Raw genomic sequence first — 22307 nt, 5'->3', positions numbered from 1 at the left:
GATCTGCTTTTTGGTGATTCTCGGTTGAATCTTCACCCTCCTGACCAATTTTCTCTCAGCAGCAGGTGATAGCTTGCGTTTTCTTCCTGATCGTGGCAGTGACAAAACAGTGCCATGCACTTTATACTTACAAACAATTGTTTGCACTGTTGCTCTTGGGACCTGCAGCTGCTTTGAAATGGCTCCAAGTGACTTTCCTGACTTGTTCAAGTCAATGATTCGCTTTTTCAGATCCATGTATGTATAGTTTTGACCCAGCAGATTTGATCACTTTTTCTGTTAACCCATAATAAAGTCATAAAAGAACCAAACTTCATGAATGTTTTTTGTGACAAAGAAGTATCTGTTCCAATCACTCTATCGGAGAAAAAAAGAGTTGTAGAAATAACTGGAAACTCAAGAGAGCCATGACATTATGTTCTTCACAAGTGTATGTAAACTTTTGACCACAACTGTAACTGAACTTATGATATAACGCCAATAAGGTTGTTTAAAAGTTGGTGGGGACAATTTGAGCATCCTGAAAAGTTGGTAGTGTCATGTCCCTACCGTCCCTATGCAAATCTATGCCCTTGCATGAAATGAAGCTATTTTAAAACAAATTAAGTAAAACAATCCAACTGATTGAATCAACATTATAGCATACTTGGTCATGTTTTTCCACTTCTAACATGTTCTAAGATTGTCAGAAGTATGAAAAAATATGAACGTATTGACAATGAAATGCTGTATTCGGATACAATATTAGATTGCAAAAGTACTGTATATGTTAACTGATTGGCTGCCACTGACATCACTAGACGTCCAATTTATTGGGCGCCTTCTGGTGACAAATTAGTAGACCGCTTGTTGAAGATTTCTGGTACCGTACTAAAAGCATAGGCTGGTCGAGATGTAGCATTTATTATTTTCAAGGTTTTGGCGCCCTCTTGTGCCATCATAAAGGACTATGGAATGCTTGTGAATTAATTCAATATGCAGCTTTTACCTGATGGTGGTCTCCAATGCAGGGCCGGCCCAGGCCATTTGGGAGCCCTAAGCAAAATAATGCAAAGGGGCCCATATTTTTGGCCCACATTTTCGTCACGGTGTACTGTGAAACCCATACATGCAATCCAACCCATACGTCCATATTTTGTATATTAATCAGATTTTGTTGCACTGCATACTTCAAACTTCTCACCCCAAATGATTGACAGTACTTACAGTAGATAGCGCCAAACCTTTTTCGAAAAGAGGAAAGAAAGAAGTTAAGGAAAAACTTTTATTTTTTTAAGCTTGTAATCAAGTATCAAAACTCACAAAAGTCAAATAAAGCAAACTGCAGTAAACAAAATAGAATATAAATTAAACAATTGCCAGATTGAGGGCCCCCTAGTGGTCAGGGGCCCTAAGCAGCTGCATAGTCTGCATATAGGCTGGGCCGGCCCTACTCCAATGAGAATCAGGTGCTGACATTAATGACCTCCGCCGCCTCCTCTACAATCACCACGCGGGGTTGTACCTCCTGTAGGGCCTTCTGGTATTTGGCTACCCCTGTTGTTGTCATGCCGATGACCTAACACCAGCAGTAGAAAAATGAGAGGACTGTTTGGCTACCCCGGGACTGTAAATTGTAATTTTCTCTATTGTCATTACTTGCTGGAAGTAGCAATTTTTTGGCAAATTCCAAATACCTGCTCACCTGGTCACAAAATGTGACTCATTCTTTGTGATTTACTGTAATAGATGTCCAATCCATTTAAACAGGGAAGGTTGGTCGTCATCATTCATTGTCATCAGTGATGTACAGGCGCAGACTGGGACTAAAAAGCAACCCTGGACTTTGACTCAGCCCAGCCCACAAGAATCGCTGTACGAAGGGAAACACAGACCCTCTACGGGGGTCCAGGGGCATGCCCAGGGGAGATTTTTTTTTTTTTTTTTTTTTTACATTTTATTGTAAAATGCATCGAGTTCATGCACTTTGAGAGAAAAATGAAGAAAATGTGGCTAGACTGTGACTGTCTGACTTGGGGTGCTCAAAGTACTGCAAGGCTGAACTGGAGTTGGATTCATGATCTTCTGCCCTAGCTCTATGATCAACCTGAATAAACAAATGAAAGAATTTATTTTTTAAAGCAAGTTTTATGTATACAATTGATTATAATAGCACCTATCCGTCTATAAAATGACTTCATTGTTTATGCCATAATTAATCTTGCCACACAAATAATAAATTTCAATGAAAATACAATAAACATTTCAAGACAAATCCTGAATACATAACCTTCATTGGAAAATATTAACCAGAAAACAAAGGAATATATAAATAATTGAAAAATATCATATCAATTTAACTACCTAAACTTTCAAGTTGTAAAACCTTTCATTTTATTAATATTTTGTTATATTTCTTCTGAATTAATATTTCTGCCGCGTGTGCGTATGTTGTTTTACAGCTAAAATATGTTCTCTTAGGAGAGTGATAGTAGACTAGCATACTGTAACACAATTGCAAACAGGTACATGGACTAGCTGGCACTAACCCTTTAATTGTCATTTATTTCATTTAAAATGTAGCTACTGTACTATGTATGGAGGACCAGGAGTGCAAAAATTCAATAAATGAATACACAATTAAATAAATAATTAAAAGTGTCATTAAAATGCTTTTATTTCAATATTTATTTTTTTATTTCAATATTTATTTACATATTTATTTATTTATTTCAATTTATATTTATTTATTTAAAATTTTATTTCGATTTTTATTTATTTCGATTTTCATTTATTTATTTCAACTTTTATTTATTTATTTCGATTTTTATTTATTTATTCATTTCAATTTTTATTTATTTATTTCAATTTTTATTTATTCATTTCATCATTTATTTATTTATTTATTTATATCAACATTTATTAATTTCACTTTTTATTTATTTCATTCTTGCACTGTCGTTCCTACCGATCCGTGTTGCAGTTTCTTTCAAATAAAGTGCGCATGAGATGCAGTAAATCAAGGCGTCCACTAGATGATGCTAATAAGACGTAAAAGCAATAAAACTCAGGTATTCAATCACAAAACCCATCAATCTTTGATGCATATGAGAACACCGACATTTTGATTGGGTGGACACGACTCATGTCTGGGTGGGCCGTGCCCACCCCGGCCTCCCCCTCATACATCCGGCCCCGCCGGAACTGCGTTCCTGACCGTTCTGGCCCACTTTCACCCGTGGGTATCAAAGGGTTAATCGTCAATTATAATGATGATTATATTATCCAGTCATTTTTAAAAAAAAAAAAAATCAGGTTCCCAAGTGTCTCAACAATAATTCAAATATCATTAAAAGTGTACGTTTTACAACCATTCTTTTCTCCCAAAAAAAAAAAAAAAAAACACCATGTTATAAACGGAATTACGTGCAAGTCTAGACGTTCTGGAACTTTGAGCACAGAAATCAGATGTATGTACGTGCACGTGTGTGCGCGCACACGTGTTCCACTGATGCTGGGAAACCGAAAGTGAAGGAGGAAACACCAACTCGACTGATATAAAACTGCGCACACGACAGCTTGCGTTTACCATTCGAGCATAACTGAGAGCGGGGAGAACAGGTGACGTGTCTTTTAGGTTGTTTTTCTTTTCTTTCATGTCAATGGACGAATATTTTCTGTAATGCCATTCATCACGACAGTTTTAAAATTGTCTACTTACTGCTGAGTGATGTTAGCATAAATGGACGGACGCTTTACACCTTCCTGGCGAGATCTAGTTAAAAGATGACGCCGAATTATGTCAATTTAATTAAATGCCAAACATTAAACATGCCGAATTACTCATGTATTAATATAAAATATTACAATAGAGTGACCTGTTGTAGATAATTGAATCAGAATACATACGAGTGAATGTTTGGGGTTGTGCTGTTTAACCCTTTAACACCTAAACCTATTTTGGCCGAATTTGCATGCCTTTGATGTTGCCTTTATATTTCAAAGAAAAAACTGTTCACAATGGCCAAGTTGGGTCCCTTTTTTCAGGATACCTTGAACTTCATGTCCAAACTGTTGTTTTTTTCACTGACCAACTTTAATCCACATTTTGGACCCAAAAAGACAAAAAAATCCCAAAATCTTTTTTCAAAATTTGTCATGTTGAAGTCCCACTGACAACCAAACATGCTCGACCAACCGTTTCGTAGCTTGATAATATTTATTTAACTTGCTAGGATAAACATTCAGTAAAAAAAAAAAAAAAAAAAAAAAAGATTGAATACTTTTATGTTTGACAGTTCAACACAAACAGCAGCTATGGTCATAGGCGTTTTTGGCCTTCACACATACTATGGTCAAAACATGTTATATACAGTGCAAAATAGTGAGAATTTTTTTTTAAAATATATATTATCCAACACAAAAAGGGTTTGGAGGATATCTCTTTGTGAAGTTAGGTATTGTACCCATCACCTTATCAAAGGTATATATGTACATGCAGTCAAGCTTCTCGAACACACATCTATATAAAAACTGAAAAGATTCATAGTGAAGAAAAAAAAACAAACATTGGAAAAAAAGTATTTTCAAAAATATTGACAACTAGTTCAGTTCAATTCAAATTTTTTTAGGCATGCAACCCAATAGTTTTTTTTTTTTGTTTTTTTTGCGCACTCCATAAAGTTTTGTTTTTGAACATGTCACTAAGCTGCGTCACATACAACGTCACACAGCCTACTCATCCGCCGTTTGCGTGCTGTTGTCACTTCTACTCGCCGAGACGCCGACTTATCCGAGGAAAACAATGACAAATAGAGCTCATCGTGTTCCTTTAGTTGATGAAATAATGCATTAGCTTGCGCTACATTTAGTTTTCGATTCATTCTGCACGTTTCAAAGTCGCTCGCTCAAACCAACCGGCCGTTGCTTGCGTTGCATGCCTCCCTTTCATTAGTTGGGGCCTCGTTTGGAAATTTATTAAAAAATGATCACATTCGGTTCGTCCTTCTTGACATCAGAACGGCTTTTGGAATATGTAGTCTTTTGTGCTGCTTTCGGTTTTGAAAAAGGACAAGAAATGATGGAAATATGGAGATAGATACATGGTCCATGCAGCGTTTTAATGCACATTTATGAGTGCAATAAAACTCAAATGACATTATCTCCCGTTTTTTTTGGTCGATTGACTTCAAATAAAAACTGGTGTGGACATCAACTTCCGCACTTTCAAATGAGACCAACCAGCGGCACGTGGGTGACGTAATTATAGCGTGACGAAGCTTCAAAGACGATATGCGTAAACGCGTCGCTGCCGACACGTTCGGTGTTAAAGGGTTAATAAGACATCGTCAAACTATCTATTTTTTTGCTTAAAAACGTTGATAAAATTGAGACACGGCGCGTTTCCTGCTACTCTTTTCCTCCAGTCCCGTTTCTGGTGAATAGAAACTCATGTTTGGGTCTCAAACACCCTTGACAGGGCACATTTCTTGTGAATCGAATGTGAATCTGCATATTCACAGCAGAAAACCCACTGGAGTTCAGAGCAGGGGTGAAAGTGGGACAGAACGGTCAGGAACGCAGTTCCGGTATAAGATTCAGGGCCGGAATGCTGTTCCGGTACACGGTGCTTTGATTCCGAAAATATGACGGCAACTGTCAAAACGCTAAAAAATGCTAAGCCGCCACACATGCATTTCATCTCCAAGAAGAAAACAATCTACCAACATCAGATTTACATACATAAGTGTTAACAACAAGCATAATGAAGTGCTTGTGTAGCGTAATCCGTTTCCACCAATATTTATTATTTGTTTTATTCCACGGACGGCAGGAAGGTTTCCCCAGCTGCTGCTGTTATTCGAGTCTGACAATGATGAGTCACGTCAATGTGCGAATACATGCAGCAAAACAAAACGGCTGGACTCATTTATCAGTTCAATTGGCTGACATACTGACATGTAATCAGCAGAGATAGTTAGCTCTGATTGGTTCAAATGTGCATTTTTCTGGAACAGCACAAAAAAAAAAAATGGTTGTTGAATTGATGCGGCAAAAAAAAAGGGCAGCTCGCAATATAAAATGGATCAAATCTTCAAAGGGCAACTGAAGACCTTTCCGGATTTTGGTGTAATTTTACGAATATAAACTTTGGACGAGTTCATCAAAACAAGCATGACATTATCAAAACGTAATTGCAAGGATAATTTGCGTTTTTTTAGTTTTTTTGCACTCCGTTAATGGTCCCTTCGCAAACCCAGAAGGGTGACGTAGATTCCCCGACGCAACAGAGAAGATTATCCACAGCTAGCATAGCAGCAACAACGATGTCAGTGATATTTCCACCAAAGGTAACCATTCAGGATCGCTCTTTAGTGACGCTACCGATGGCAAAGGCTCCCAGGAAAGATGAACTACAACTAATCCCTACATGTTTGAAACTGAGGCGTCAGATGACGGCGATTTACTTGACACAGCAGATGTCGTCATGACACCAAATGACAGCTTGACACTTCATGAACGGGAGAGTGAGTGGTAAGCCTAAGTCCAGCATCCTGATCTTTTTTATTAGAGAGAATGCGATTACATGATTGTATATTTTTCCATGCTCTCCACATAGCTAAAACTGGATATTAGGTAATGGGACAGCTCCTACCGATCTAAATATGGTAAAGCTAGCCCAAATGTGGCTAAATGAATGATATGTTATTGATTTTTCAAAATAAATGACAAAACGATTTTATTTTCCAGGTGTTGCTGTAAACTGTCAAGTAATTACCCTTCCAAGAGTATGCCTGTGTCGTCAGGAGATCCCAGACGTGAGAGCCAAACTTGAGGAGGCTGAAGCACTGACAGGGGCATGAATTACATTAGAAAGATAAAACCGTAAATTGTAAACAACATTGACACATTTTGTTGACTGTTTAATATATTCTATTGGTATATAATATATGGTAATTATATAACATTCTGAAAAAATATTCAATAGGCCACAATGATAAATGATACCAGATTTATGTTCAATCAGCATCAGCTTTTGCTGTCATATTGTGACGCAACATGGAAAGCTAAGTTATACCAAGCACACAGTAGCACACATCAAAGAACATCAATTTAGTAAGTAATACTAAGTTAGTAAGCAATACAAAGTTAGGATAGCAACGGACTAGCGCAATATTGAAAAATGATCATGGCAGTGGGAAATATGTATTTACTCTTTTCTGTAGCATTAAATGTTCTCTATACAAAGGTAAATCATTATCATTAAAATATGAAGGTTACTAGATTTTTCTTTTTAAAAATGTGTACTGTATGTATGACTCGTTCATGATTTCATGTCATCAAAATTTGCTACATTTATTTCTCCTAAGTCATCGTCATCTGATGTCGCAGACAGAAGAAATTCAGCATCTGGCAGGCCTCATAGGATCTCTTCAGTCGTCATCGCTGGACACCGCATCACTTTGGTCATCATATGACCCGACCCACTCTCTCTTGAGTTTGGGAAACTGGGTGGCGACTGACTTGCAACGCTTTTTTCATCGTGTTGAGGGTTTCCGCCGCTTAATTTTTTATGTTTGGCTTCCTGGTGGAGAAAAAAACATCACAGCAGCATGAAAATATTGGATGAATCCTAATTTTAATTTAATAGTAATTTCTTGGTGATCAAATAATAATGCCCCAGTCAAAGCAGCATCTATTTGATGCTATTGTTCCCTCTTCAAATAGGCAGACCTTGATGTTGATGTTGTAGTACAATAGTTATTGTTTTATTGAGATGTATTTGATACATTAGGGCCTGGCAGGTGAATTGTTTTATATATAGGCTTTATATTTACCCTGTGACAGGCCAAAAAACAACCAGCCAAGGACCTATTTGGTGCTGGGGACATTTGAATTTACATAATACCTATTGATATAGTAATAAAATGACATGAGTAGACCTGTCAGAAACCTATCTACTTATGACAGGGCAACAGCAACAACAAAAAAATGTCGTGCTTCAACAAACAGGCAGTAGGAGTCCCCCTCGTTTATCAACAGAAGTGCATCAAATTTTAGAATCTGAGGGTCTACTTACGTCTTTGTAAAACCAAGGTTGCATTGTTGTATTTTCAAAGCTGTCGTCGCTGAAATGATGAAAACAATGAGCCGATTGGGGACCTGTATGCATGCTCACAAAAACGGTCCAAACCTTTGCCGGAGAAGTTTTTGGGGACCACTCATAGGCTACTGAAGGTAAAGTAATTTCAAAATAAGAGAAAACAGTGTTTTACCATGCATAACTTTAATCAACAGTCAAATGTAATGGCAGAGGCATTCCTACAAGTGTCAGGAAATAACATAACAGATGTGTGTGAAGGCACAATTACAGGACTTGCAGAACAAGCCCACAGTCAACCATAGGAAGGGGGGGGGGGGCAGACGCTCCCTTTTGTCTCAAAAGGCGGGAAAACAACCCGGCTGTCCCACATACTGAGAGGGACCCCCCCCCCCCGGAGATAAAGAGAGAAGACCCCGCCATCCTGCAGGGGAATTTAAACCAATCAGAGCAAGCTATGAATAATTGCAGAGATCACATAGCCAATCAATAGTCGATAGGAACATGTATTTGCATATTGTGTAGTATGAATCATTCTTGGGCAACTCGGGGTGTGTGCTTCTCCTGATAGACACAGGGAAGTACGAGGCTGTACTGAGAGGGACCAGAGACCCAAGGGCTGTATTAGATTTGCTTGTTAGGAATAAATCCACTCGTGTGTGAAAATGCCGGCTTCCTGACGCCTTTCTTTTCAGAACGAATACGCGTAATTGTTGGAAGAGTGTTTGGTGATAAGGTAAAACTTATATAACACTAAAACGGAGTCAGGTAATTATTGCGTAATATTTTAAGGTATGAATGATTCCCAACACTACGTTCATACTACAGGTCTTAATGCACGAATCCGATTTTTTCGTGTTTTTCCGACTCGAGTGAGGCATTAACTTGACGATCTGAACGTGACAAGTCGCATAGAACAGGACCATTTCAAATCTGATCTGGGTCACTTTCGTATGTGGTCTAAATCCTATCTGGGCCACATTTTTCCAGACTGTCGCGGCGGTCTGTACTGTCCAGTCCCGCGAATCGGATTTAATGCAGCAATTACGTCATCAAATAGCGAGAGAGTCGTTACCATAGCGATGCACCTGTGCGTTGTTAGCGCCTAGCTTGCAGTGAACACGGCTTTTGAGGAAGGGCTGAGCTTGACAACAGTCATAAAAAATAAAAATGGGTTGAGGATAAGCCTGAGAATGCTCAGTTTTCTCTCTGTTCCAAGTGAGCAATATTTCAACATTGCCTCCACGGCCGAGAGTCGGGACAAACTGCCCGTATGTGTGTGTGACGTGCACGGACAGTGCGTGCATGCTATCGATCCATATAAACTTTGAATATAAGCCTAAACGAGGATTATTTATGTCTGTTATTTGTGTCCACCTTTTGAAAAGCAAAATGTGATATCCCTGGAATGACGGATGACGTCTGTCTGTTCACTTCTGCGCATGCGAGTCTTCTTGCTGAGCGCGTGTCGGACTGCGAATTAGTGCGCATGCGTAATACTTGAACGGTCTCAATGGATAAAGGCAGTCTGAACGGGCACGTCAAAAAAACGGATATGACAAAAAATCGGATTCGTGCATTAAGACCTGTAGTATGAACGTAGCCATAGAGTCTCGAGTCTTCCTGTGCGCAATTCATCGCTACACATCGAGATGGCATGACGAATCTCGCGAGTAAAACCCAGAAAATGTATGCAATATATGGCGAGGATAGCGTGGTGCTATATTTCCGTGTTCAGAGTGGTGGCGAGGCTCCCTGGAAGTTACGTCATCAGGTAGCGGTTGGCAAAAATTACGCGGTCAATTATTATTTTTTTTTAATGTGACTTTTTGAGACAGCGAATGATGCATTTAATACAATTCAACTGAGTAAAACACTCAAGAGCGAAATCCAAGAAGCTCTTCAGTTGCCCTTTAATGTGATTCAACCCGGCGAATTTTACCCACTGCCCTGATGTGACAGCTGGCAATTGGTTCCAACCGGAGTGTCCGCAACGCGCTGGTACGGGAGTGGTCGGCGAGTGGCCCGAATCTAGCCTGCCCAGTAAGCGAGTAGACTACCGGCGAGTCGCTGCCGTCCACGTCGCTCCAGCTTTGAATGAGTGTCGGGTCATTCGCGGGCCGTCCACTCGACAGCTGGCCTCCACGCCTGTGGGGTGATATCGGGGTCCGACCAGTGTGCCGCGACAGGGCAACGTACCATCGCGGGTACTCCGGTGAGATGCCGATGTCACACCCCCGTACCGGTGCCCTATATTCGGCTTGGACTCCAGCAGACTCCGATGGCTGGATGGAGCCCTGGTGGCCATTATTCTTGCGTCATACTTTTATGCCATTGTCGTAGTCACCTGCCACTCAAACACACCGGAACTAGCGTTGAAGTTGAATCTTGGTGTCAAAATGATTCAATCGAAAAAAAGTGCCTTCAAAACTTTTTCCACTTCAAAAAAAAAGTGCGTTCAAAACTTTTTCCACAAAAAAAAAAAAAAAAGTTTAAAACTTTTTGCTTTTCAATAAAAGTGACACTTCAATAAAAAATACATATATTTCAAGTAAAAAAAAAAAAAAATTCAAAAAATATGTATTTTTGCAAAAAAAAATGTTTCTTTGATTGTATACCTGTATAGTTTTTTGATTAAAGCAACTTTTATTGTGATTGAATGATTTAGACACAAATGTCCTACCCCTGATATGGCTCAAACACCAAAAGGATTGCTTCAATAAAAAAATAAAAAAAACATTCAAACCTTTTTTCTATGATTGATTTTTTTTTTTTTTTTTGATTGAATTGATTTTTCTTTTGAAAATATATATATATATTTTTTGTTTGAAGCAACTTATTTTTTGATTGAATAATAAAGACAGAAATAGAGATGCCAATCGATCGGGTCCGATCACGTCATTTTCAAAGTATCGGAATCGGCAAAAAAATATCGGCCATGCCTTTATACTGCATTTATATGTATATACTGTATATATTTTAATTAAGTTTTCTAATTGTATTTAACGTCACAGACATAATATGTTACACTCATCCAGAGTCTTAAGTTTAGGCTTAAGGTAGGGTTATCAAATTTATCCCGATAACGGCGGCAATTAATTTTATAAAAAATGTATCACGTTAAAATATTTAACGCAATTAATGCATGCACTGCACGACCCTCTCACTCATTGTCGCGCTCAATCTGTAATGACGCCGTTTTACTTATATAGAGAGATAAAAGGCAGTGCAAAATGAGTAGAGTGAATTTTGGCAGCCTTTGGTGCCTTTTAGAAATATCATGGGAAGCAGTGTGGGGAAGCAAGGTACCAATTGATCATTGTCTTAAGACAATGTTATTTCCCAACGCAGAGAAGATATCGCAATTGGTAGGATGTTGTACAGTCATGGTTCCACTTCCCATCATGCATTTGGGATGGCCACAGTATCATTTACTGAAAGCTCAACAAATACACTAGATGGCAATATTTAGTCACAATATACAAAGTCACAAGTCTTTCTATCCGTGGAACCCTCTCACACAAAGAATGTTAATAATGTAAATGCCATCTTGAGGATTTATTGTCATAATAAAATACAGTATTTATTTACTGTATGTTGAATGTATATATTCGTTCGAGTTTTATTCATTTTTTTCTTAATGCATTGCCAAAATGTATACGATCGGGAAAAATTATCGGGAATGATTGGAATTGAATCGGGAGCAAAAAAAAGCAATGGATCGGGAAATATCGGGATCGGAAGATACTCAAACTAAAACGATCGGATCGGGAGCAAAAAAACATAATCGGAACAACCCTAGACACACATGTCCTAGCCAAAATGTGGCCCAAACGCAAAATTACATGACTTCAATCAAAAATGTTGTTTCAATAGGAAAAAAAAAAAAAAATCGAAAAGAAAAATAGTCTTCAAATATTATTTTTGGAGTTTCAAATTTATTTCTGCATTCACATTTTTTTGATTGAAGTGACTTTTTCTTCGATTGAAAATATATATTTTGATTGAAGCAACTTTTTTTTTTTTTTTATTGAATAATAAACACACAAATCTACCTCCATATTTTCTTACGCGCACACACCACACATCCTATTTCTCACGGGGAAAAATTTTGGTCACCCCCAACAAAATCTCACTCCTACGTTTTTCTAAAACTTGGTAGCTCTGTAAATGATGACATTATCCAGTCATTTTTGGAAAACAATTTTTGGGTTCCCAAGTGTCTCAACTGCAACAATTCAAACATCATTAAAACTGTACGTTTTACAACCATCCTTTTCTTTAAAAAAACACCGCATGTTATAAACTGAATTACGTGCAAGTCTAGACGTTCTGGAACTTTGAGCACAGAACTCAGCCGTATGTATGTGCACGCGCATGCGCGCGCACGTGTTCCACTGATGTTGGGAAAACGAAAGTAAAGGAGGAAACGCCACTCGGCTGATAGAAAAGTGCGTACACGGCAGCTTGCATTTGCCATTCGAGCATAACGGAGCGCGGTGAGAACACTGGTGACATCTCGTAAGTTTTTTTTCTTTTCTTACATTTCAATTGACTGATATTTTCCATAATTTCCTTCATCATGACAGTTTTAAAATTGTCGTCTACTTACTGCTGGGTGATGTTAGCATAAATGGACGCTTTACACTTCCTGGCCAGATTTAGGTAAGTAATGACGCCTAATTATGTCAATTTCATTAAATGCCAAACATTAAACATGCCGTATTACTCATGTATTAATATGAAATATTACAATAGAGTGACCTGTATTAGATAATTGAATCAGAATACATAACGAGTGAATGTTTGGTGTTGTGCTGTTTAATAAATCATGATCAAACTATCGATTTTTGCCTAAAAAACGTCGATAAAATTGAGACACGGCGCGTTTCCTGCTACTCTTTTCCTCCAGTCTCGTTTCTGGTGAATAGAAACTCATGTTTGGGTCTCAAACAGCCTCGAGAGGGCGCATTTCTTGTGAATCGAAGGTGAATCTGCAGATTCATAGCAGAAAACCCACTGGAGTTCAGGGCATAAAGGCACTTGGACATGACCTATTATGTTTTTTAAAGTCATCTTTTTCAGATATATTTGCTTGTATTCTACAATGCTCACAGACACAATGGTGTCCCTTTTTCATTTCATTCAAAATTTTCAAATAGAAAGTTATAGTGGGGAAAGTGCAGTAATAATTTGCCCGTTTACCCAATTATAAAGCCCTTTATTTTTTGTGATCCAAATTAGGATGAGTGACAGATGATACTCAATGTAACTACTGTTACTACTACTCAGGGCCGGCCCAGCCTATAGGCAGACTATGCAGATGCTTAGGACCCCTGACCACTAGGGGGCTCCCAATCTGGCAGTTGTTTAATTCATATTCTATTTTGTTTACTACAGTTTGCTTTATTTGACTCTTTTGAGTTTTGATACTTGATTACAAGCTTAAAAAAATAAAAGTTCTTAACTTCTTTCTTTCCTCTTTTAGAAAAAGGTTTGGCGGTATCTACTGTTAGTACTGACAATCATTTGGGGTGAAGTTTGAAGTATGCAGTGCAACCAAATCTGATTAATATACAAAATAGGAGTGGGAACCTCAGGGCACCTCACGATACGATACGATTCGCGATACAAGGCTCACGATAACGATTATATCACGATACAGCGATTATCGATATATTGGTCAGAAATTGGATACATGACATTCTACGATACAACTGTTGAAACGAAGAAGAAAAAAAAGATATTTGAAAATAGAAAAAATACTGTTTAAGTCATTTATTAAACAGTGACACCTTTTCAGTGCAACATTGCTGTAAAATATAAATCTACTGCAAATTGTGCCCCTGCACATATCGAGGAAACCAACCACGACCACTGATATCGCTTGGAGAGATCATGATGAATGGCACCCTTAATTTCTTTATAGTTTTAAATCTTTAAAAAAATAAATAAAAAGTGCCGTAGGTGTCAGCAGTTGAGCTTGGAGTGGGGCAATGATAAAATTGGTGGGTCTTTTCTTCGTATATGAACTTTGTTGCTTGGTTTGAGCACTTCCGCTATCTACTTCAGCATGTCAGACTTGCTCAGTCACAGTCTTCCTCACCTTAAAAACAACAAAATAAAACAAAAAATATTAGCTACTTCATAGCGTTTGAGTTGAAATCCTGATTTTTTTTGTGTTGGAAGTATTGAATTAAAAAAAATATGAATTGAATGTATAGAAATTAAAAATTCAATAATTACCTATTTTTAATATGTAGGCTACATTAATTATCATGCACATCACGTTATATATCTTGGAACCTATTCAAACCATTTTTATAGCTTATTGTATCAAAATGACAGTAATAACAGTTTGTGTAGTAAACTAGATGGAAATTGGTTCTCAAATAAATCGGTAAATTCATGTGGGCTTGTTCGATGTTCATTTTCAACCAGTTTAGGGTCCTGGTTTATTTTATATCATTCAATTTCTCATTTTTTCCTCCACCGTTCTCACGGAGCTTTTTTATTTTTTCAACCCACTTGGAGCTTCCTCTCTTCTTTTCTAGACAACTTGTGCGCACTTTACCCTCACCGCCACTCCTGAGCGCCCCTAGTGGACCGCCGAGGAATTGCTCAACAAACATTGAGCAGTTTACAGCATCCATACTCCATTGTATGGCCAATATGTTAAATAAAAGTATGGATTCTTGGCGGGAGCATATCGATAACCCATCGGGTTGCAAAATATCACGATATATCGCTGTATCGAGATATTGTCACACTCTTAATACAAAATATGGACGTATGGGTTGGATTGCATGTATGGGTTTCACAGTACACTGTGATGAAATGGTGGGCCAAAAATATGGGCCCCTTTGCATTATTTTGCTTAGGGCCCCCAAATGGCCTGGGCCGGCCCTGCCACTGTTGTTACATGTTAAAAGTACTCTAATTTTCTGAGTATAAGCCGCTACTCTTTTCCCTCATTTTGAATTCTGTATATGTTTTATATTCATTTTAAATGGCAGAAAAACATAGGTGGCTGTGATTTTTGACTATACACTTTACATTAGAGCTTATTGACCTTCAATTGGCACCCAAGTAAAGCTCTGGCATTGACGTCTATACACGTCCAAATTTCATTTGAAATTTAAATGGCAGAAAAACATGTGTGGCTGTGATTTTTGACCATACACTTTACATCAGAGCGCATTGACATTCAACCGGGCACCCAAGTAAGGCTCTGCCATTCACATCTATGCACGTCCAAATTTGATTTTCATTTTAAATGGCAGAAAAACATGTGTGGCTGTGATTTTTTACTATACACTTTAAATTAGAGCGCATTGACATTCAACTGGCATCCAAATAACGCTCTGCCATTGACGTCAATGCACGTCCAAATTTTACTTTCATTTTAAATGGCAGAAAAACATGTGTGGCTGTGATTTTTGACCATACACTTTACATTAGAGCGCATTGACATACAACCGGGCACCCAAGTAAGGCTCTGCCATTGACGTCTATGCACGTCCAAATTTTATTTTCATTTTAAATGGCAGAAAAACATGTGTGGCTGTGATTTTTTACTATACACTTTAAATTAGAGCGCATTGACATTCAACTGGCATCCAAATAACGCTCTGCCATTGACGTCTATGCACGTCCAAGTTTTATTTTCATTTTAAATGGTAGAAAAACATGTGTGGCTGTGATTTTTGACCATATGCTTTACATTAGAGCTTATCGACGTTCAACTGGCAGCCAAGTAAGGCTCTGCCATTGACGTCTATGTACGTCCAAATTTTATTTTCATTTTAAATGGCAGAAAAACATGTTTGGATGTCATTTTTTTTATTATACACTTTAAAATAGAGCGCATTGACATTCAACTGGCACCCAAATAAGGCTCTGCCATTGACGTCTATGCGCGTCCAAATTTTATTTTCATTTTAAATGGCAGAAAAACATGTGCGGCTGTGATTTTTGACCATGCAGTTTACATTAGAGCGCATTGACATTCAACCGGGCACCCAAGTAAGGCTCTGCCATTGACGTCTATGCGCGTCCAAATTTTATTTTCATTTTAAATGGCAGAAAAACATGTGCGGCTGTGATTTTTAACCATACAGTTTACATTAGAGGGCATTGACATTCAACCGGCACCCAAGTAAGGCTCTGCCATTGACGGCTATGAGCGTCCAAATTTTATATTCATTTTAAATGGCAGAAAAACGTGTGACCTTATGGCAAAAACATTTTGCGACATGGCAAATACCACTTTTGGTTCTCGCTGTCTCTCGTTAATTTGCCGGATGACACAAAATGACATCTGTCATAAGCATTCATTATTGCTCATGGCAGTGTCATGTCATAATTATGAGGGTCTTATGACAGTTGTACAGCGTCACTGTCAAATAAAGTGTTACTAGATACCATAATCGGTAATTGAAGAAATAATTAGCACAGAACATGGATTTTGATTGTTATTTACATCTTCAGCGTTTCAATGCATGCTAGGAGGAATGTTAGACTGAAACAGTGTTGACAGCAGGTGCCAGCAGAGGTTGACTGTTGATGGCCAAATGAAACTTAAAGCAATGAAAGTATGAAACTTTGCAGTCAATTGGTTCAAAGCTTCATGTTGGTTCATTTGGTCTTATGACAGTCTTATGATGCCTTTGTAATGTATTGCTTTTGTGAGTATATTAAAAATGTGCTTTCTCAACTTCTAAAATTTTGATTTGAGGGAGCACTGCCACCTCTTGCCCCTGTGTAGAGCCTGCGTCATTTGAAAATGTAATCATTGACTGAGATTTATGGAAATAATTATTGATCTTTCACCCAATTATTGTAGGTAATTAACATAAATGGATGGCGATAGGCGTCAAATTATAGTTGAACTGGGAGGACTGGCAGTGAGTGAGACAATTAATTGCTCTTCTGAACTATTTTCTTCTCATTTGCAGCTTTCTACAACTGAACAAGTATCAGTTTTGAAATACTGAAAGGACAAATAGGATGAACAGGGGTAAAGAGTGTTTATTTTCGGTTTGAGACACATTTGTGTTTGCAATATTTTGGCATTTACCTTATTTTAAGGCTTCCTGCGATGACATTCTCTTTTCTTTGCAGATAACCAAAAACTTTTTGGAGGAAGAGGAGGAAACCGTGGAGGCCTACAGAATAGGGGCAGTACATTTCGTGGAATGAGTCTCGGTCGACGACAGGTGGAGGGAGGAAGTCGTGGTGCGCTTGAAGTCGTGGAGAATGAAAAGCGAGGAGGAGGAGATCTGTGGCTCGAAGGAGTGCTGAGGGGGATAGGCAGAAACAATTTGATGGGACTTGGAGATGGCGGGAGAGGAGCAGTGAGGAAGAGCGGGAATCAAGGAGGCAGCGAAAGGCAAAGACATCTTCCTATGCCCAAAGCTGGCGTTGGTGGTAGTCAAAGTTGTACTGCAGGGAGTTCGTATTCCAGAAACAGCGATTCCACTCTGTTTGGTTCTAGAGGTGCAACTGGGATAGGACAATGTGCAGGGGCAGAAGGAAGAAGACACGACAGTGGTGAAAGCCAAAGTCATAATAGATTGGGTTTCACCAGCAGAGACTCCTCGCCATGGGGTCCTCAAGGTGCCAGAGGGACAGGACGTCATAACGGAGGCAGTGGAAGAAGGGGTGGGAACAGAGAGAGTTCCACAAGCAGAGATGGTGTCCCTATGGGTTGTCAAGATACTGACAGGAAAGGACATCAACGGGGTAGGGAAAGACAAGACAACAGAAGAAGAGATGGCAACGATGATTGGCAGAGAGGAAAACGAGGGAGCTCCACAAGCGGAGGCGGTGGGCCGCGTGGTCCTCAACTGGGCTTTATATCCCTTCAAGAGCTTTCTGAAAAGGAGCCATCTGTTGTGGCTCTCACCCTCTCTTCTCACCCAGCCCTGCCGGGCTTGCTTCAGCAGACCGGCAAGAGTCGGGAATTTGTGGAACTCCTCTGCCTGGTGCTCAGCAAAGCCTTCAATTCTCGCTCAAACCGAGTCACCCTACAGCGCCTGGCTAGAATTTTGAAAGACTCCAACTTCTTTCGCATGACTCTCCCCCACTACCTGGCAGGCATGAGGTTAGAGTCCATCCCAGACCACAGAACAGTATTCCCACAGCCACTGAAAAACATTGTATTGATTCTTAAACAGGTAAGGACATTTCCAAACTTATTTCATGTCACACACCGTTTGATTTATCTCCTAGCCAAACTGCAACACTGATCACCTGCTGACTGAATAAAAAATGACTCAGACTGTCAATAATAGTCTGACTGTTAGGTGCAGTTTTTGGTGACCTCACTCGACACCGCCCTGATTCTACTGTCTCCAAAGTTGCCTTGAAAATATGTAGTCTTTTTTTTTTTTTTTTGAGCTTATCTTCTTAATCGAAATAATACTTTTCAGGTCCTCTCCAACTTTCCCGCTAGCTCGGTCGAAACTGGCGGCTTGCTCCTGACGCTGCTGCAAACCTCCATTGACAGACTAAGAACAGCAGGAGTTAACATAGCAGACGAGCTGATGAAAAACATGGGAAAGCTCCAGGCTATGGTTGAGCACTTCGAAGAGAAGTCTCGGGAAGGAACTCTCAACCCAAGAAGAGACAACTATGGGCTAGAGTTAAATTTTTCAGGTAAAGACTCTGACAGTAAGTGTTCAAAGTACAGCTCTTGGGTGTGGTGATACTGACAACTATGACTACTACTATGACTCATATTCATTAATTAGCTTTTTATATAACTTATCTATTCACGTCAAGATCTGGTTCTGAAACATGTCACATCGATTCTAGTTAAATTGCTCTCAAGATTCTCAGCTGACTCAAGGTCAATCTTGCTTTGGGCCTTAATGTGGTGATACAGGAAATGCTCAAAAAGAGTGTTAAAGAGTCCAGCCCCTCAAATTGGCAAAGAGGCACATAGGGGCCACGTATGGGGTTTCTCGCGAGAAGAACAAATTTGCAAGCATAACTTATAGACCCTACCCACCGACGTCACAAAATCACGTGATCGCTGTATTGTTCCGCCCCCTTGTCCGTCATTTTGTGCCTGTATTATCAATGGTCTCAATTGATCGAGCAATTTATAATGCATTTCATGGAAGACCCGGTGCTTTCGGATGCCGTAAACTCACTTGATGCGTTGCATAAAAGGTGTTATGTGGAAAAGCTTCAGTTTATCCATTCGCCAGATCCATATTTGACTCCTAAATCGATGTTTTTCGACCCACTGTCTCCGCCGTATTTGCCTGACATCTGCTAGCTACCCTGATATGTACAACTATCTTGTCCACACAAAATCAGCCTATTCTCACGAAAGTTTGAAAAACTTTAAGAGCTTGGAGGCTTATAATAGGCTGTATTGGCACCATGGAAAAAGTGCTTAGAAAATAGATTTCGTTCCACTGAAATGGATCTACATGACCGCTGCATTATAATATAAATACAATGCTAACTAGTACCAAAAAAAAAGTTCTACTCACGGTTTCCAGTCATTTTTTAGTAATTAGCGTTTTTGTGTCGGTCTTTTTTTCCCCCCGTGGCGTAGTGATATTGATACGGCGGAGTCGTATCGTCAGTGTGTGAAGCCATTTTAGGTCACGTGCACCAATAGGAGACGAGGATTGTTGCTATGGGTTTGGAAAACAAACAACATGGCGGCGACCGTGTCAAGCTACGACACGAGCGAAGATGAACAAAAGATAAGAAAACCGCATTCGAAATGTAGTCAAAAGGCATGGAAACGATGCTATATGCATCCCTCATCTGTCCATGGGCGAAAAAGGGCAGGAATTTGGCCGAAACGGCATGCAACTTGCTAAGCCTTCGTGGCTACGTCAGACAATGGCTTTCTCTCCAGGCTCCGTCGAAGGATCCTGCTGAAAATGCGTCGACTGGGATTTTTAACGACATTGACTCCAGGTAAGCCACACACACGCCTTTTGTTGTGAATAACTATGGGAGTTGGGGGGCTTCTGGTCAGATCACATATGAAGTTAAGACTTGGAATGTGAGTTCTGGGCTGTAGCGGTCATTATTATGATGTTAGATTGTTAACTTTGAGCAAAAAGTTTAGATTGACAGATAACATAGGTTTTTCATAGTATTTAGTTTAACTGTAGTTCCAAAAACCTATTTGATAATATTATTCAGGAAAAAATGGCAGAATAGACAAGCCTAGATAATTTGGATTGGAAGATTATGTAAATATGATATGGATGAAACAGTTCACACATGGTTTATGTGTGTGTGCGTGTTTTTCAGAACTGAAACACCCTTCACTGACAGCTACAACTTCTTCTGTGGGACCATCGTCCATTAAAAGATTAGAGTTGACCAGGATCTGCTGCGAATGGACAAGCTTGTGGAAATATGGCTTTATTGGGACCATGGAAAAAGTGCTTAGAAAATGGATTTCATTCCACTACGCTGGATCTATGCGTTCAATGCATTTTTTCTAAGCCAATACCCTTCTAACTTAGTCACCAGCCAGAAATGTATCTTGATGTGAATACACAAAAATACAGATCTAGTGTTGCTGTTTTTGCTTGTTTTAAGTGTTATATTAATTCTGGCAACACAAAATCTTTATCAAATGTCATAAACACATCTACCAAACATTTGAAACAAGTATTGGTGCCTTAGTATACACATAGGTGAATTCAGAATGAGAAATGTAGCTAATTTCTTGAAGGAAACACTTCAACGTGAACGATTTGCACCCAGCACAATGAAATATATATTGAATTAAGCTAAAGGCTTATGTATCATATATTAAAAATATCACAACCTACTATGCAATGAAATATATAAAATAAAAAATGCACACCATGATCATAAATGGCTGAAAATCAACCGAATTGCTACCACACCCTCCTAAATGTGAATCATGGCAAAAATGGAATAAGACAAAAAATTATAGGGTGATCAAAAAATAATCTGCCAAAATCATAAGGTGATACTTAAAAAATAAAAGACATCACAAAAGAAGTGATGGACACGTGTTGAAGATAACTTCCAAGTTTTATTTCATGTTTCACAAGTGCTCAAATGTGAGCACACCCAGCAGCACGGACAAAATCAAGCCACGATGAGAATTCCTCTCAAACTTGTGCATGTCGCAGTTATTGTCTTGATTGCAACTGTTGTTCGATATTTCACATCATCAGTACTTGCTGGACGTGTTGGTATGTTAAAGACAAAGTTCATTATCCATCTTTGTGGCACATAACGTATGTTATACACTAAGTGTATGTTCCACCACTTCCAGCAAATATTGATGACATGAAAGATCGAATAACAGACGCAATCAACGCGGGAGGAAGGAATTCTCATGTCAACTTGGATGTTGTCCATTCTGCTGGTGATGGCCATATTTGAATACTATGAAAACATGAAATTGAACATAGTTACTTCCTACATCTGTCCAAGGTAGTTTTTTTTTGTTTTTTTTTTTGTTTGTTTTTGACATGGCATTATGATTTTGGCACAGCCTTTTTAATCACACTGTATATACACAAAAGGTTGGAATCATTCAAGTATGGTACTGTTGGTACACAACATTTATTTAAACATGGAAGTGTCTCATACTATAAAAATACACATACAAATATTGAAAAACAAATTTAATATATATATAGAGAGAAATAAAAAATAGTAAAACTGTACATGACAACATTACTCCTCAAAATCGCTTTCATCAAAGTCATCAGCCCATCCAAGTGTCTTCTGTTTCTTTGGAAACATTCTCGCATGCTTGGCACCGATATAAATCAGTACAAGAAAGTTTTGCAGACATATAGGAACATCTTCCCATGTCACAATTGGTTGCCTTTCCACTACAGTTGACTACTTGCAAAACAGTATCAGGGGCAGGATTTTTAGTCATCCATGTCACTGCCAACTGCCCATCCTCAATGTCCCACCCATTCCCAATGGGTGAAGGGGCACACATTTTACCTGTCAGACAATGTTTCATAATTGCTGCTTGATAGTTTGCTGTCCTGCAATGTTGGTACAGAGCATCAGTTTTTGGGGGAATAGAATGTTCTGGCAAGATTGACGAGGCCATACAGAAAGATCTGCATTTGGCATCATTTTTGGCATATAACTGGCCAAACAGGTGGCACACGTATTTCCACAACGTGTTAAATGTTTGTAGGTCAAGTTTAAAACTGCTGCCCAGCTTTGCAAACCCAGTCAG

General features: G+C 38.9%; 1 protein-coding gene across 4 annotated transcripts in view; it reads left to right on the top strand.

The window, feature by feature from the left end:
* Positions 1–3497: 3497 nt before the first annotated feature.
* Positions 3498–22307, top strand: part of znfx1 (zinc finger, NFX1-type containing 1) — a 62236-nt gene continuing 43426 nt past the window's right edge. The window contains exons 1-5 of one of the 4 annotated variants that reach the window (XM_057845566.1): positions 3582–3600; positions 12670–12745; positions 17038–17099; positions 17204–18258; positions 18514–18739. In XM_057845566.1, the coding sequence (XP_057701549.1) occupies positions 17090–17099; positions 17204–18258; positions 18514–18739 (1291 nt within the window). In that variant the 5' untranslated portion in view covers positions 3582–3600; positions 12670–12745; positions 17038–17089. Of the gene's footprint in view, positions 3601–12049; positions 12602–12669; positions 12746–17037; positions 17100–17203; positions 18259–18513; positions 18740–22307 lie in introns of those variants that run through there. The other 3 variants (XM_057845564.1, XM_057845565.1, XM_057845567.1) reach the window with 3 other exon arrangements.

Source organism: Corythoichthys intestinalis, chromosome 9, assembly GCF_030265065.1.
Source record: "Corythoichthys intestinalis isolate RoL2023-P3 chromosome 9, ASM3026506v1, whole genome shotgun sequence".
Classification (NCBI taxonomy): domain Eukaryota; kingdom Metazoa; phylum Chordata; class Actinopteri; order Syngnathiformes; family Syngnathidae; genus Corythoichthys; species Corythoichthys intestinalis.
This window is presented reverse-complemented; position numbering and strand designations above follow the sequence as displayed.